Here is a 17078-nt window from a genome sequence, read left to right as displayed (position 1 = left end):
GGCCGCTTGAAAAAAAAAAGAAAGAAAAGGAAAATAATTGAGGATCTCTGGATCCTGACTATCTGGCTAGAAGATGAAAAAAAAATAAAAAATGCAATCTGGAGACCAATTTAACCTAAGCCATGCAAACAGGCACACTAGACAAGTCATTTGATTTAAATAACACTCTTGACCAAGGACCACCCTGCACTTCTTTACATCAAGGTCTTTCAGAAATCAACTGATCCACCAAAAGGTGTAAATTAATTTGGTACAATACTAAGCATACCTAGATATTGTTTTAAAAAATGAGAAACATTTAGAAACAATCAAAAATACATGCTCGATGCAGAAGCAGGCAAGCCAGCTCTCACCATAAAACACAAAGCCAGTAATTATACAGTACTTCAGATAGTATAGGAATGTAATTTCATTGAGTAACAAAAGACAAGGCTTATTAACATAGAGGCAGCACCTGAGAATATAGCTGTATTGCTTGTGAGCTGGAAATACACAAGCTTTACAATTTGGCATGAATATGCTAGCAGAAATGCATCCACCTTGCAAACTTTGCATGTTACAAAAGATGCATGTTACAACACACTATAATTAAAACAAACACACTTTTTTAAACTGAAAAAAAAACCAAAACCTCTAAGTGCATAAAACTAGCAAGTTCAAATCATGTCAGATCCTAGAAATTAAAGGTTATTTCATCCCATCTTGCCCTTTTCTTTTATCTTTAAGCAATGTTTTCCAAGCTTTAGAATTTATCTTTCATTATGAAAAAGGTAAAATGTTTGATATGATACGCTTCATTTAGTTTCCTACCACTATTTCAGAAGATGGTAATCCTAATGCAAAGGTCACATTTGGTATAGTACTATGTAAATACCCAAAATAAAAGTCTGAATGTAGCTGTCAGTTTGAAATGAATGACACCGGTTTCTCCATATACACAGGCATTCAGTGTGTGAGCATTACACGTTTCTTTTGATTTCCTTTATTACTGCACTCAGTAAATATTATTATTTATCTTTTCCGAGCCATCTTTGCTTCTCTCCCTCCCTTTTTGTTTTAAGTTAACTCTTACATCCACATTGATATTGATCCATTTACATTTTTCAGGGTTAACAAATGTTTTAAACTTTTTCTACAGTTTTCTGCTAAGGACTATATTTATTTTGCAGTCAGTCTTTGTTCTTGTCATATATAATGTCTGTGTGTACCCATCTGAAAACCAAACTGAGGAATAACAAAATACATTTGAGTCAGTTTGTTGAGTGAAATCATTCTAGCAGAATACGTCACACAAGTTAAATTAGTTATATTCTTGTGCTAAATATCCTGCACTTGTTAAAAAACAGATTTCATGACATTCTGTTACTTAGGCTCTTGAAAACAAACACGCTATGAGAAATATTAGGCAAAGAAAAAGAGCCTTCCCTTTCTGAAACATAGTTATACATTTTTATTATGTAGGTTGCCTTTGGGAACAACTTTTTGAAGTATGAATAATATGTTCAGAACAGATGTATTTCAGGCCTGATCCAACAGGAGCCCTTCTACTGACTTCCACAGCATGACTTTACCGAAAAATCATTAACAAAAAAAAAGAAAAAGAAAAAAAGGCAATTAAAAAAAAAAATCATATTCTTTCTTCCCATCCAAAGCACAAAGCTTACCAGTGAAATTTCCACCTATTACATATGGAATGACACCCCCTGGCCATATTCTTTCTGTTCGTGATGTAGCAGCTCTGGGAAATCTGCTTTTCTCATTTTTCCCTGAGAATTTTACAGTAGTTCTTCCTTTAGATGTATTATTTTGCTCAAAGCCTGTAATGATAATTAAAACACTGAATGAGATCATAGACACAAGAAAAAAGGAACAGTTATCCAGAAGGTTAAAGTCAGATTATTTCTTTATGCCCTTTAAAAGTAGGAGACTGCTGTTATGCAACAGCCTATCATTACTTGGTTTTCTGAGACATGCTCAAAATGAAGAGCCTAAGTCTTTTTGTTTTCTCCAACATAGCTACAGTAACTATTTGCATCTATATTTAACCACTTGAAGGTATATTACATAATTTCATCTAAATTTTCTTATTTAATAATAGGGTTTTTTTGTTTGTGTTTTTTTTTTGTTTCGTGTTTTGTTAATCACACTCCCTGTGTTAGGCTTGGTTTGTTTGTTTAGGGGGTCTTTTATGTTTTTAATTTGGGTTTTTTCAGCAAAGGAGGAAAGACTTTGGTCAGAACCGAAATAATCAAGGCATTCGCTGTCTCCTTCATTTTTATTGCAAGATCTGGAAAAAGCAAGTGTGTGATCACCCTTAAAGCACTTGACAGAAAGAATTTCTTAAAGTAGCAGATAGGCTTTTATTGTCAGGAATTACACGCAAAAAGAATCTCAATTATTTGCAAAGTTGTATACATACAGAAAAAGTCAGAGGGTCATTTCTTTCTCCAAGTTCCAGCATCTGAAGCTATTACCTCTAGATACATTTTCAGATGAAAGATGTTCATTTTACAACACTACAGGATGCAAATACAATTTTTTCATAAATGAGCTTTGGGAATGCTATGAATAACTATTTTACTCATGGCTGGAATTTCTTCACAAGACTAAATTATGTCTTCTATTTTCAGAGGTGTTACCATCATTCATCCCATTACAAATCTTTCTCAAATCTGCTGAAACTTAACTGTGACAAAGAAAGGATGAGGATAGTGAGACAAGGATTTGTACACCACAATAGGTGTTTCTTCTAAAGCAATTCAGAAGGGCAGCTGATTAAAATAGATCACTCGAAAGCCAATCAACAAATCCTACTCAGTGGGGTTCAAGTCTTATTCCTCATTGAAGAATACACCTTCCCTCTATGAGTATCCCCTGTGATAGCAGCTCTTCCTGTTAATGGCTATGTCAGAATGAAGGAGGATTCCAGGAAGGATCATGGTATGGTATCCTGGCATAGCCTCAGGGCTGGGAGAGTAGAAAAAGGAAGAAAGGGAAGAAGCTACAGAAGAAGGCAGGGAGAAAGCTCTTGGTACACAGGAAGGAAAGTCTGCCTTCGTAACAGCTAACACATAAGTTATTACTGGAATGATATTGAACATTTCAGGGTTTAAATAAAACTCAGGTAAAGCAAATAACTTACCCTTGTCATTAAATAAGTATGTCAATGAGAATTACACAACAGTCTACAACACAAGTAAAAACTTCAGAGAACTATTCTTACACTTAATATACAGTCATTACTGAACTGTATAACATGTTAATATATATGTTTTACTGTTCAAAATTATTTTTTTTTAAACTAGAAGAAATGTATGCCAAATTGCACGCAAAAGATGACAAGTATTTATACAATACTAAAATTGCAATTATCTTAAAAAGAATGAAGATTCTATACCAGAGCACATATACAAAGGCAGTTACTGTGCTCTGGCTAATCTTGCAAAATATGCACTGATGCATTTAGGCATAATGTGGTGTGATTATAATGGAGTTCCATAGTTTTTCCTATTTGAGGTTGAAGTTTCATGACACTGAAGTGATATCTCCTCGCATCAAATATGGTGAGTAAATTCAGTCAGTATTACTGGGGATCCCACTTACATAGGCAGCTGAATTCAGCTGCGTTCATACTAACAAGTTTATGATTAGTATAAAAATGTGTTTGTCCATCGCCATAAATGCTTCAAACACAATGTGAATTATCAGAATGCCTCAACTGGGTCCAGAAAAAATACTGATAAAATTAGCAGCTATGCAGCATAGCCTACCTGTACTGAAAAGACATTGTACTGATATCAGTAGAACTGATAACTATGAACACAGCTATTGAAAAAGGCTAAGTAATTTTTGAGATTTAAAACTGCATATTTTAGCTTCCAGATTTGATGCTGGAAATAAATCTCTAAGAAACTGCAACAAAGAGCTAATCATTATTATTCCTGTACTATTTATCTTATAGTTTGTTTATGCCAATAGTAATACGGCTTTAAAGTGTTAAAGTACTATCATCATTAATGTTCATGATACATTATCACATCAGGCAAACTGCTAATTTAAACAGTGACAATACCAGAGCCAAATCTTCTTATCCTGTCTATAAGCTGATAGAGGGCACCTCTTTTTTTTGACTTTCCATGCTCTCCAAAGCCACCTTTAAAAAGAAAAGGAAAAAACAAAAAGCATTTTACAAAAGTTAAAACTATGGAATCTTACATCTACATCACCTATATAGCCTGGAGAGATTAGAAAGTACCCCATAAAAACTTCGATGTATCTTAAAGGAAATTTAACATTCTTCAATGATTCACATACAAATTCTTCTTGACAATGAAATAAAGATACATTTTTAGCTGAAAACTTTCTAATATGCATTCCAGAATGTAAGCCAACACATCTTTGCTATTCAGACTAGTCATGACAATTACATCATCTAATTATTATTTGGAGCTTTTTTCTTCCTGGTGACCTTGACATCCTCAGAGCTATATTGATTGACAGCTAAAAGGCTTACTCTCACAGAAATTTCCTGAATGCATGCCATAATCTTCTCATTTCAAGGGAGGTGAAAGAGGGAAAGCAAACACCCAAAATTTCATCTGAAAAAAACAAAACTGAAACAAGCTTAATATGGCTGATTTTGTCATGAAAGCTTTAGTTTTCTTTCTTTGCAAAGAGATGTCAATGTATTCTAAAGGCTTTGAAACATTACATGCTGGTGTATATTGCAGTAAGACGTTGTAGGCATATATATGTCTGTCATTTCAGCCATCAATAAGCAAGAAAAACTAAGCTACTAAACATCTACCATGCCATTTACAGAAATGCAACACATCCCTAGGTTTACTGCATACATTTGATGCATCATCCGCCACATAGCCCCTTCACAGAAAATCCTTTTGTGGCTGCAAGTGATTTTGTAAACACCAGCAAAACAGAAGAAAGAATAATGCTGCAATAGTCAATAAATCATTCCGAATTGTTCAGAAAGTTTTGTGATTTTCTGAAGTTTGTAATAGGTTGTATTCACTATCTGTTACAGGACAAGAGATTTTTCAGGCTACTTTACAACAGCAAAAGTAAAATGATAGAAATTAAAGGACCATTGAAACCTGCAACTGCCACTAAAAAGACCTTTCCCAACTTCCCATAAAAGCTGTCAATATATATATATCGAGAATATATTTATCAAACAGCAACTAGAAATTCTATTACAGATGAGAAAATTCCATATAAGGCAAGTTAGTTAGTGTGGCTGCTCAGTGAATAACAATGTGCCTAATTATTTGGATTACACTGTCACATAGTTGCTTGGCTCCCTTGAGAAAAATTTTCCAAATTTTTTAAAGCATTTTATATAGATGAGGTAATAGTTCAACACATTCCTTTCCAACAAGTTACATGGTAACTATAATATACACCACAGAGTACATAACAATTCCATCCCTTGTATTGATCATCAATAATGCAATTGTCTCTCATTTTAACATTCATCTTATTAGAAAAGGCATATAGCTAAAGATTCCAAATTAATTCTAAAATATCCCTAAAAGCATCAATTGTCAGATGTAATAGAAAAAAAAAGACAAAGAATCCATTATTTACTTAAAGAAACTATTGCCTTATAATTATTTCTAGAAAAAATTATGAAACTAGCATTACTGTGTTAACACAGCCTGCGTAGTCTATTTAGTGAAAAACTAAAGAAAGAAAAGTATCCCACATAACTAATCTTTCTTAGATGAATAATATGCAGCCTTGCCAAAACACAGTCTAAAAAAATTTTTTAAGCAAAATCAATCACATTTGCTGCATCTTCTCACAGTTCAGGCAGGAAAAAGAGGATACTTTTGGCAGTTTGGAATGATAATACACACAAGAATCTTATCAGCTTTATTGTTGTTTCTGTTTACAGTGATTATGCCTATTGCTCAGAAGAAAGGACAAATAAAATGACAGAGCCACACTCTGAGAAGCTTACAGACTAAGTATCTGACCCTGCAGATCTAGGCAGATAATCCTCACCAAACGGAGTGTCAGCTAATGTGAATCAGAACCTGATAGCGTCAGGATTTTAATTAGTAGTTGCAATGAAAAATGCAACACTGTAGCTTCATCCTGATGGTTTACACCCAAGCATCTAACTCTTCTACCTGGTGTCACCTGTACTTTGTGAAGGTCAACAAGAGAAACTGTTAAGAAATCAAGCTTGTACTTAATTGTCATTGTGTCTGTAACTGAGGTAAAATATTAATTTATCTTCTATTTTACAGACATTTTATGTCTATACCTAATATTAACTAGTCAGTTGTTGACAATTTAGTCTCTTGGAAGTTAAAAGGAAAAAAGCATCCTAGGCTGTGCAGTTTGCAAAACCCAGCTAAATTCCTTGTTAATGCAACAAAATGACATAAATTTAGAAAAATAATTACATATATAAAGTGTAAAATTGAGGTCTCGAATCCTGTTTTTAGAAAAATCAAGACCGTTGAGGGTTCACTGAATGCTATTACAAAATTATTAATTTCAGCAGAATTTGTTCTACAAAGTCAAGTCCCAGTGACCACTGCAGTTGCATTGATTCTCCTTGTGCAATAAAGGTAGAAAAATTTGATCCAAATGCATTAGTAATCCTTAATAGGGTGACTCAATATCCCGAATGGGATACTGTCTACAGGAAAAACAATTCACAAATCTCAGACAGAATATAAAATAACAGAATATTAAATATTCTTTAGAAACAGCTTAAAAATGTATATTCTTGCAGTTGCAACTGACAAAGAAATAACTGTGCCGTTAAAAAGAATAAAAAATATAGAAAAGCAAGAAGAAAAAAGAAAGTCAGCAGGCCAAAGAAATCACTTGACTGCATCCATTTTAAGGGGAAATGACCGACCTTGCTCTCTACATTTTGTCAGCAAAACTAGTGCCTGAAATATCTTTGAAGCCAATTAAAGCTATTTTTTGGGGGGAAAGTGAGGCAGGGAAACCACTGACTCCATTAACATTTTTCAATCCAGTCCTGACCTAGGAATGATCAAAGGTGTTCCTGCCTTGAAAACACAATTGGCTTGAAAATTTATTTTATCTCCCTTTAAAGTTGTTATAAAAATAGTCTAATCATGACTTCTAACTAGGAAGAGTAAAAATATTTTAAATATATCGATATTGAATGGTTAACATTTTTTTTTTCCTTTGTTCTCAAAAATTCCTTTCTGCTTATTCCTCAAGGTGATCCCATTTCCACATATCAGGAATCGAGTTAATAGTACTTCAGGAACACATAAAACATGCTTAATAGAAAATAAATTTCAATTATGCATTTAAACATCTAATAGCATTTTTGCCCAAACTTTTTGTAAGTCACTTGGCTTTTCCAGAACCATAAGCTGAAAGTTTACCATTCTCAGTTATGAATGTACAAATCAGTGACACAAATCAGATATTTGTTTTTTAGACAAGGCAAATTCTAGCAAGAATGACGTTATTGTGTTGCTTCTAAATCTGGGTACAGGTCTGAATGGAGCTGAAAAAATAGCTAAAGGAAGAGTTGTAATCCAAGATTCTCAGTATCGCCTCCAGGAATTCACATATGCTCTCTATAGGGCACTCAGGCACTGTGATCGGGAACTTTTAGCAATGAAAGCAAAGCTTTGTACAATTTCCTTTCCCACACAAACACCTGCAGAGAGGAGTGGCCTTATGGTTCCTACCAGCTTCTGCTCTTCAGTTCAATGTGATACTATTAATCAGAAATGCAAGAATAAAATCAAAATTTTAGCTTCTTTCTTTCCCCATAAAGCAAAAATATATTCTCTTTAAAGTAAAAACTAGTACCCAAAACATTATACTGACTTTCTACATTTAAAAGAGAGATTGCTTTCTATGCAGAAGTAAATATCAGGAAAAACAAGTTAAAACAAGCTTGAAATATCATACCTGTGTTATGGCCAAGTCTTTCGTTGGAGTGCTGCGTAAGATCAATCGTCCTGTCAATTTGAAAGATTTTTAAGTCTTCATCATCTAAGGCAATATCTCCCCAAAAGACAGCTTTAAATAAAAAAGAGCTCAATTTAATTAAAGAATTTATTTAGACAATAAAACTAATCTGAAGACTATAATGCCATGTTGGGAAAATGTACAAAAATTATATTAGTATCACGTATATTTGTTTACTGATCTGTATTTTTACACAAAGAAATGAAACTACCCAGCAAAAGACAAATGATTGGTTTTGGTATTCACCTAAACTCTTACAGCCTTTTTAGTTTCTTTACACATTGCCTGGATGCAATTATTTAAATGTAATGTCAATCTCATGAAAAAATTGCAGCATGTGTTGTTTTCTGTAAGTAAATATAACAAAGCATAAAAGACACTGAAATATGTTAAGATTTGAACTATGATCAAATACATATAAGAGCTGAGAAAACATAAACTTTATATTTTCTAATATCTTCCTGAAAATGAGAATTATTTGAACTAACTTTTATTATGTTGTAATTACATTATTCCTGCCTCAGAGAATTAATACTTTCATCTGTTTTCTGTTAAACTGAGTGAAAAAAAAAATAAAAAATCATTTTCCTCTTGGCTTATTTATATGCTTTCAGTTTTTATGGTTAATCTCACTACTAGGATTCTTTCACATACTTTGCTTTTCCAGGCTCCTATCTCTCTTCTTTCTAACCTTTCTTTGGCCTTTGGATTTCTTCCTATCTCTTTTCCTGTTCTTTCAGGCTCCCTCAGGATTTTTCTGTTCAACTTCTGCACAGCTAACTCATCTTCCCTAAACTGCCATCACAACTCAATGAACCAAGATACCAGCCCACTTGCAAGAATTCAGGATCTACAATCTCAGTTTTTCATCTCTGCTGAGATTTTATTCTGAAATCTTCCTGCCAACTCAAACTTATCATTAAAGCTGAACTCAATAGGCCACATCCTCAACCACTGTGAATGAAGTCAACAGAGCATATAGCAATTAACATGAGCTGAAGTGGTTGTTTATTATCTTTATCCAAATTCGTCCTTTTCCCTCTCCTCTTGCTTCGATCAATAGCTCTATTATTTGCCCCCTCAGAGTCACAAAGCCACTGGTTCAATCTTGGTATCATCTTCAACTCTTTTGCTTTTTTTCTCCCACCCAGGACGACATGACTAACTTTACCTGGTTGTTCATTATACAGTTCCACAGCCAACTGCTTTCATACTTTCCATACAACTAAAACCTTGTCCGGAGTCCAGCTGTTACCAAATCATTCTCTCTGGTCTACTTCCATTCAAACTGAACTTAACTGGTATTCTATATCTCACCCTGTTCTTCATATGATGTTGTAAACAACATTCATCAGATAATATTCTCAGTAGTTTCATGTTGCTGCATTCATTAGTATTTAATCAAATCTGTATTAAAAAAAAATAGCCACTTAAGCAAAAATGTTTCTGAAGAACTCCCTGATATTAAATTATTTCCTATCTCCATTATTCTTCTTGAATGCCAGGCACCCAAGAGAAATCACACTGAAAATGCCTTTGGTCTACCATGTAAAATAACACACACACAAAAAAAAAAAAAAAAAAAATAGATCAACTATGGAGTTCCAAAGTGTAAATGAAACTTTTCAATTAAAAACATATCCAACATCTGATGTCTTCCCTAAATACAGATATTTCCATGTATGTAATTTTTACACAAAAAGATAATGTTTCTTAGAAACCACAAGTATTTGAGACCATTTCTGAAAGTGTTCAGTCACTACTAACAGTTCTGAACACTTTGCTTCCAAGGGTCACTATTTTCTTATATTCACATTGGATGCATTAGGGACATCTTTCCTCTGGCTAGTCTGCTCTTACCAGTGATGGGTTTTACCACCAGGCAGCGAGACAGAGCCAGGAGCAGCTCTAGATGTTTTTTCTTCCTTTAAGCTTCTAGGAAAAAGATGGCAAATTGTCAGGGTTTTGGACAGTGAGGGGAGAAAGTCAGTAGTCTCTATCTGACTAGAGTCAAATATTATTTATTATTACTATTATAAACACCTTCTAGAGATTTCCCTTAGATGTCTTTCATAACAGGGGCCACTGTATAAGCACAATGAAATATTGCAAACTTTAATAAACAGAACATAAAATGGTAAGAGGAAGAAACTATTAACATTTCAATCTACAAAGACATGATGTGCCCCAGCAGAGGTCACACACCAGACTTGAGGAAGTGCTAAAGCTTAATAGCAAGCCCATTTTTCTTTCCTGGTAATACTGAGAATTAACAAAAGGAAGGTTCTGAACTAACAATAGATGACGCGAGAAATCACTCACTGACAGAAATGCATTAGCAGAAATTACTTCGGTTTCAGTGTGTAATACTGATGTATAAATATGAAATCCCAAGGCAAATCACACTTCAGAAAAACAATAAAGTAGAAAAAAATTGTGGAAAATATCCCCCTTAGTCTTGATGATGCAACTATATTGCTTCACTGTGGTAACATTCACTTTGCCATGAAAATGCAAATAGCAAAGACTATTTGTGACTGAACATGTTTGACACAAATGCATTGAATTTATGTGCACGTATATAAAATATGATGTCCAAGCAAGGGATAGTAACTTTTTCTGTTGGGCTAAAAAGGAAAACAAAGCTATGATATTTCTGTTAAACATCTGGACTGCTAGCTAGTTTTTGATTAGCAACCAAGCACAAGGTTAAGTTTAACAATATATAACCATGGCAATATAACAATAAGTGCTGATGCAAGTCTGACGTAGTTGTAAACAAGTAATTTGTGTGACCAACAGGAGGTAGGTTCTCTCATGTATTAACTAAATATGAGTTAACGCTGAAGAAATAAATACATATGACTGTTTGTTTAAAAGTATAATGGAAGACTTGAAGCTTAATTCAAGCTGCTTTTTTTGACACAAGGAAGTTCTGTTTTGCAGAAAAACACAAACACACAGAGGACAAACATGAAGAAAGGCAGAAACCCTGGCAGAATTAACTCATTTGACTTTAGCAACAATTTAATAATTGCCAGTTTACTTTTACTGAAATGCATGTGGTTTTCTGAATTTATTTTAGTTCAACAGGGTAGGTATATACCTAGCAAAAGAAATAACAGTTAACTGGATGCTATTTAATTTCAATATAGTCCAAACAATCAGCAATTGAGACAAAAAGGGAACTGATCACTCCTTTTAAAAAAAAATATGCATTTTTTCCAATGAAAGGACTGCATAGAATCTAAATTCTGCCCTTCAAAGCCTGAGACACAACCCCCACCTGAATTATCAGAAAATCCGCAAATCAAAACAAAACAAACAAAAGGTATCTCCAACAACTGTTAAAAGTATCCTCTAATTTTTTTGAATGCCTGTATGTTAAACTATTCTGTAACTAGAGGAGACCGTATTTTTATCTCCTGCCTTAAAATTTTTATGACCTGAAAGTATCTGAAGAAGTCACTCCGTATACTTCATCATGTCACACACCAATCTTAACCTTACAGAAAACAAGCAGAGGGTTGTTTGGGTATGCAAGGCATGATGTTAAAGACTTTGTTAAGAGCATGTTAGGATTAAGAGCTTTATTAGCTCCCTCTAAGGAACTCCTGAACAGAACTGCCCTGATCAGCTCTGCACCTCCCTCGTTTTTCACAGATGTTTAATTCATAAGTTTCATCCAGCAAACTAACAAGAATCTGACAACCAATTCACTTAGCATGATTTTTTTTTTTTTAAAAAGGGGGGGGGGGGATGGAAGAATTTTCAAAATCATCCAAGCAGAACTTTAACGTAACTTTACTTATTTCAGGTTGTTTCATATTATCTCTTATCCTATCTACCTATTTACTGATCAGGAAAACTTGATATGGCAGGCTGCTTTTCATTTTATTTGAAAATGCAAGATTGACAATCAGCTTTGGAAAAATCTGTGAAAATCTGAGACAGCATTAATTTCAGGGGAAAAGTATTTCAAATATCTTTTACTACACATAGGTTATTAATAAAAAGTACTTGGGTTTTTTTTGTCCAATACTTTAAAAACAGAGATAGAAACTTTTATACCAAATTTCATACAACTTTTTTTTAATTTGGTTTATATTTTCATATGTTTTCTATGGCCATGACATTAGGCACAGTAGAAGTCTGTTTTTCTGTAACAATGGAGAAGGATTTATGTGGAGCTGTTAAAACAGAAAATACTCTTCACCAGTAGAGTAGACGCAGTTCTGCTTTCACACAACTCCAAGCCCTCAGCCAAACAACACTTTCAGAAAGGTCTGATTTTATTAAAAGCCTATAAAAAGGCAAAAGACTGCCATGCAAAGCAGCTAAGTTTGCTACATGTAAACAGAGAACTCACAAGCATGAAAACAGGAAAATCAGTAGGTTGTAAAAAATATCTGCCATCCAGAAAAACACACCTTAATATTACCACATAACTAATGTGATTGGGAAGGAAAAATAAGATTACCTATAAAATACAGACAAGCACAGGAACTACAGCTACATTTTACTGCTTGTGACAGGAACTATTATTTTTATCATCAATAATTAAGGTTCATCTGGAAAGTTCTCTCTGATAATCTACTGTCTTCCAACAAGAACATCGCCGTATCAAATATCCAGTATTATAAATGAATAAAATGTGCTACTAAGTATAGAATATAAAAATAAATAATGAAATAAAAAATAAAAATATGTGTAAACTATTTTAAGTGTATGGATGTATGAATCAGTTAGCATATACACAAGACAAAAAAAAATAGACCTTCATGACTTTCTAGCAGATGCTCAGAAGTAGAGGGAACAAGAAAGAAATCATGTGGTTAAATCCATGGGGCTATGATATGCAGTAAGGTGTCTCATTCTGGGATTTGAAATATCAGTTAGCATGCAAGTCTGAAAATATATACAGGAGTATATGCCTTATAATTGCGATAACAAAATTACCTACATCAAACTTCCTTCACATTTTGTCCTATAATAATAATTTTTAAAACTCAAATCATAAACAGCCATTTCAAAACAAAATATATTCCTGATAGTATTCATACTGATATTAGTAACAAAGTAGAAAATGCATCTAAGATGTGGATATTTGCCCCTACAGCACATCAGTGAAGCAGAACAGAACCAGCTCTACCTTGGGGAAGAGAGGAGCACCCAGCTACCAAGGACAGCTCTAAGAGACTGACACCACCAGAGACCACTGCGATCCAGAACCATTTTCATGACGTGATTTGTTCTGATGACTGTGCAGGCTAGAAAATGTTCAGTTAAGGTACAACTTTCCCACATTTGGAAAGTTTGTGAAAATAACAGAACTTCTCTCTCAGACATTAGCAAACTGGGATATTGTGATCAACCACAAAAGTATTCTCCTGTTCTGTGAGCAGACGGAGAATTGTGACAGGGAGATTACTCCTGTACTGAGAAGATACCACTTAAAGGATTAAGAAAATATTAGAAGAAATTTAAAAAGTGAAGCCTCAGAATCTGGTATGCTACTGGGAGTAGAAAGCACAGAAAGTTTATGCTTCATCTCCTTCACTAAAGTTGCCAAGAATGGACAACAAAAGTGTTAGAGTTAACGGCAAGCCACAATTAAAACCTGAAGATTTAATGCCCTTTGATGGGTGGGACTCCCAGCACTTTTCAAAGTCTGACCAGTAATTCATGCAGCAAGAGGTGCCAAAAAGTGTCTTGGCCCAGGTTCAGGGCAGATACTCATCTAAATCCACATGTGCAGTGGTTCCAATTCACAGCCTCTTCTAAAGCTGAGTCATTGAGTACTTCCCTGCAACAACACGGCTATGTACATTATAGTCTATCTGGTGAGTCATTTTGTTCCATACAATCTATTCACGGCTTACATAACTGCCTCTGAGTCTGAACAGAAAAAGGAAAATTTAGAACTATACAAGTAAAAACAGTTTCATCTCATTACAAGGAAGACAACATACACTACAATAATTAACCTGATTTGAACAGTCTTCAAATCAGTTCAGCCATTCCAAGATTTTCAGGTGCAATCCACTTTTCTTGGAAAACATTAAAATGAGAACAAGACAGGGCAAATAAACAGCAGAAGATGTTACATGCAACCACATGCATAAGATTGCATGCCATACCCTGAACTCTTTCTATCATCGTTCATTATGAGTGCTACATTCAGCCATAACTGAGTAATAAATTTCAATGTTACTGTACAGAGCTCACAGAATATTCAAAAGCAATTTATGAATTAAAATTGAAGTTAATTAAATCATGTGTTTGATATTTATACAAATCAACTTTTTATTGAACAAAAATTACAGCAAAAAAGTTAAATAAAACTTTGACATTAAGTAGAAGACCAAGGCAGCCTATTTTCACAGACATACCAAATCAAGAAATTAGCTACTTCATTAATTTCACCATACAGCATTTTCAAATCTACACATGACATTTAGTATGTGTTAGTGCAACCCCTTGATTTACTTGAAGAAGCTCACACAGACACACCTGAAAGGGATATAACACCTCTGTTTCCTTTCACGCTCCTACTTACTGTGAAATAGGTAAAAAGCAAACTTATTAATGCTCATACCAATTCTACTTTTCAAGACTCCTGTTTCAAAGTCCTAACCAGAAAGCCACCATTTTCCCTAAGGAATGTATCATTTTCACTTCTATCAGAAAATAAAATAACGATGGCAGAATACTTTAAACATCTCCAGACTATACACCAGTTAGAAATACAATCCTCTACTCTTTTGAACATTGCATCCCTTGACAATAGCTCACCTAGGCATACTAAAATTGTCCTGAAATCAACTAGCTTGTGTATGGCAGCAAGGTACCCTTAGAAGCACAAATTTTAATGCAATTTACTGAAATCTTCAATGATGCAGGTTCCCCATTGACATCCATTACCTGCAACTTACCACTGTCTCATGTCACCCACTCTTGGAAACTTCTCCTGTGTTGCCCACACACAATGCTTTTAGCTTCCTTCCTTCCTTTCACCATGTGTTCTGATACATAGCTAGGGTCCTGGCGGCAAGGCAACATTCTTGTTGGGGCCAAGTTACACTTGTGGAACCCCATCTGTGATACGCAATAGTTCACTGCAACTTCTTCACACTGTTCTCCAAACTCTGCAGGAAGTCATTACCAAACTGACCCAACTAGGACAGAAAAACAACCAGGTATGACCTGACTATGGACACAAAAACCCACCGTAGAGCCAAAGACGGATGCTGAGAAGCATCTCCCATCCTATAGAGGCAGCTGGTTTTAGACATCCCTCCAAGGAGAGCGGCAATCAGATCATAGCACAGATGGGCTGCGGGTGAAGTAGCATACAGCACTGGGGCATGTTCCAAGTATATCAAAGCAGGAAACATCTCCAATACAAAGCAAGGAAAATGGAGTACTTGTGACACCCTTTATCAGGGTAAAATGTCCACTTACCAAAAGCGACATTTGTAGAACCTGATCTTTGAAAAAGGGGATATTAATTTGCTAAAGATGTTTCTCTATGGCAGAGCACAAATCTTGATTTGAAGATGTCCATTTCCTCTGAGCTAACTACAGCTTTTACTTTGTTCTTAGTTTGGAATTAGTGACTTCTTCAATTCCACATTTTTTGAGGGGCAGTTTCATATTCCGTTAAAATTAGTATAAAACAAAACAAAAAATCTTCAAGAAAGCAAAGACTTTGACAGAAGTTGCAGTCTTAAGTAAAAGAAAGAGCTTCACTCCTAACCTTACTCAACAGTATTTTGAGCACGTGATCTTTAAGAAAGCAACAGCTCCTTTTGGATGAACTGTTCAACCTGGCAAGCTTCCTGATTTTCAGTAACTATTTTCTTTTTCTTTATGAAAGATTATCACCAACACTCCACATACTCTGTAACTGGTAAAATATATTCCTCATGTAATAGGTTAACTGATGAACTGGAATGCAGAGGACACTGTTGCAAACAGTAAAGTTGTCTTCACATTATGTTGTCAAAGCAACCAGCTACTTTCTTCATCACTGATCACTGCCTCAGGCCAGATACTGGCAAAACAAACCTACAGAGATATACATGCACTGAAAATGATCCTTTTACCCATCCTGCTATTAACCTTTTTAATTATTTTCTATTTTTTTCTCCTGCAGTTTTTAGACTGCAGAGTCAAAAGGAAAAAAATAAATGAATAAAATAAAAAATTTGAAACACAAGCCTTTCTTAAGAGCTGTTATCAGCCACTTCAAAAGGAAAGCCACACCAAGAAACCAGGGGCTCTCAGAAACATCACTGGCTGCCAAAAATATAGGGCAATCACAGCTGATTTTTTCTTAACACAACAAATGCTGACCTGCTCTATATGAAACCACATGCAAGCGAGTACCATCATTTCCAGGGTCTGCCACACCTGCCACTGCGATAACCAAGGCAGTGAGGGAAATGCTCTCCCTCTTCCTGGGAAGGGTACATGCCACCCCTAGCAGAAGCCACTGCTCCAGCTAACCTTTCATTTAATGACAGCAGACTTTTGTCTCCGGCAGAGAAAAGAGGGCTGAAGGGTCATGGGATTTTTTTTGCTGTTCCCAGTTACCTGCAAATGCTGACAACTTCTGCAATAGCTGGCTTTACTAAGGAGGCTAGAAAAATACACCGGGGGGGAAATTCAGGTCTACAATATCACCACAGCCATAACTACCCCAGTTAGCCCTATATAACCACTATGATGCTATAAAAGTCATCTTCTTTTTACTCTGAACCTCCATTATCCTGTGAATAGCCTTAGGGTCAAGGTCTACAAAGTTAATTATACAGCTAAGCTTTCTTGCAGTAGAAAGATCAGGATCCCTGAGGCAAAACTATCACTCTTAAAGGGCAATCTTCTTAAAAATATAGAAAGTACGTAAAGGTATAAAACTAAAAGAACAAAACTCATTGTTTTAAAATTAAGACTAGAAATTAAGTACGCAATTAAATTAAATAATTGTTTAAAAATGGAGAAATGGATAACTTTAAAATAATCTGCGTATAGAAGAATGGAGAAAAACCCTTGTTGGGAAGAATGTTGTCTGTCTG

General features: G+C 34.8%; 1 protein-coding gene across 3 annotated transcripts in view; it reads right to left on the bottom strand.

Annotated features, from left to right (window-relative positions):
* Window positions 1-17078, bottom strand: part of TLL1 (tolloid like 1) — a 149214-nt gene that overhangs the window by 66702 nt on the left and 65434 nt on the right. For all 3 annotated transcript variants that reach the window (XM_062614225.1, XM_062614148.1, XM_062614061.1), the window contains 3 exons: window positions 7939-8049; window positions 4073-4153; window positions 1665-1817 (listed from right to left, as the gene is read on the bottom strand). In XM_062614225.1, the coding sequence (XP_062470209.1) occupies window positions 1665-1817; window positions 4073-4153; window positions 7939-8049 (345 nt within the window). The remainder of the gene's footprint in view (window positions 1-1664; window positions 1818-4072; window positions 4154-7938; window positions 8050-17078) is intronic.

Source organism: Pezoporus occidentalis, unplaced genomic scaffold (genome assembly GCF_034315485.1).
Source record: "Pezoporus occidentalis ecotype Australia unplaced genomic scaffold, CSIRO_AGI_Poc_V1 ctg1, whole genome shotgun sequence".
Taxonomy (NCBI): Eukaryota; Metazoa; Chordata; class Aves; order Psittaciformes; family Psittacidae; genus Pezoporus; species Pezoporus occidentalis.
Note: the sequence above shows the minus strand (reverse complement) of the source record. Positions and strands in the feature narration are given on the sequence as shown.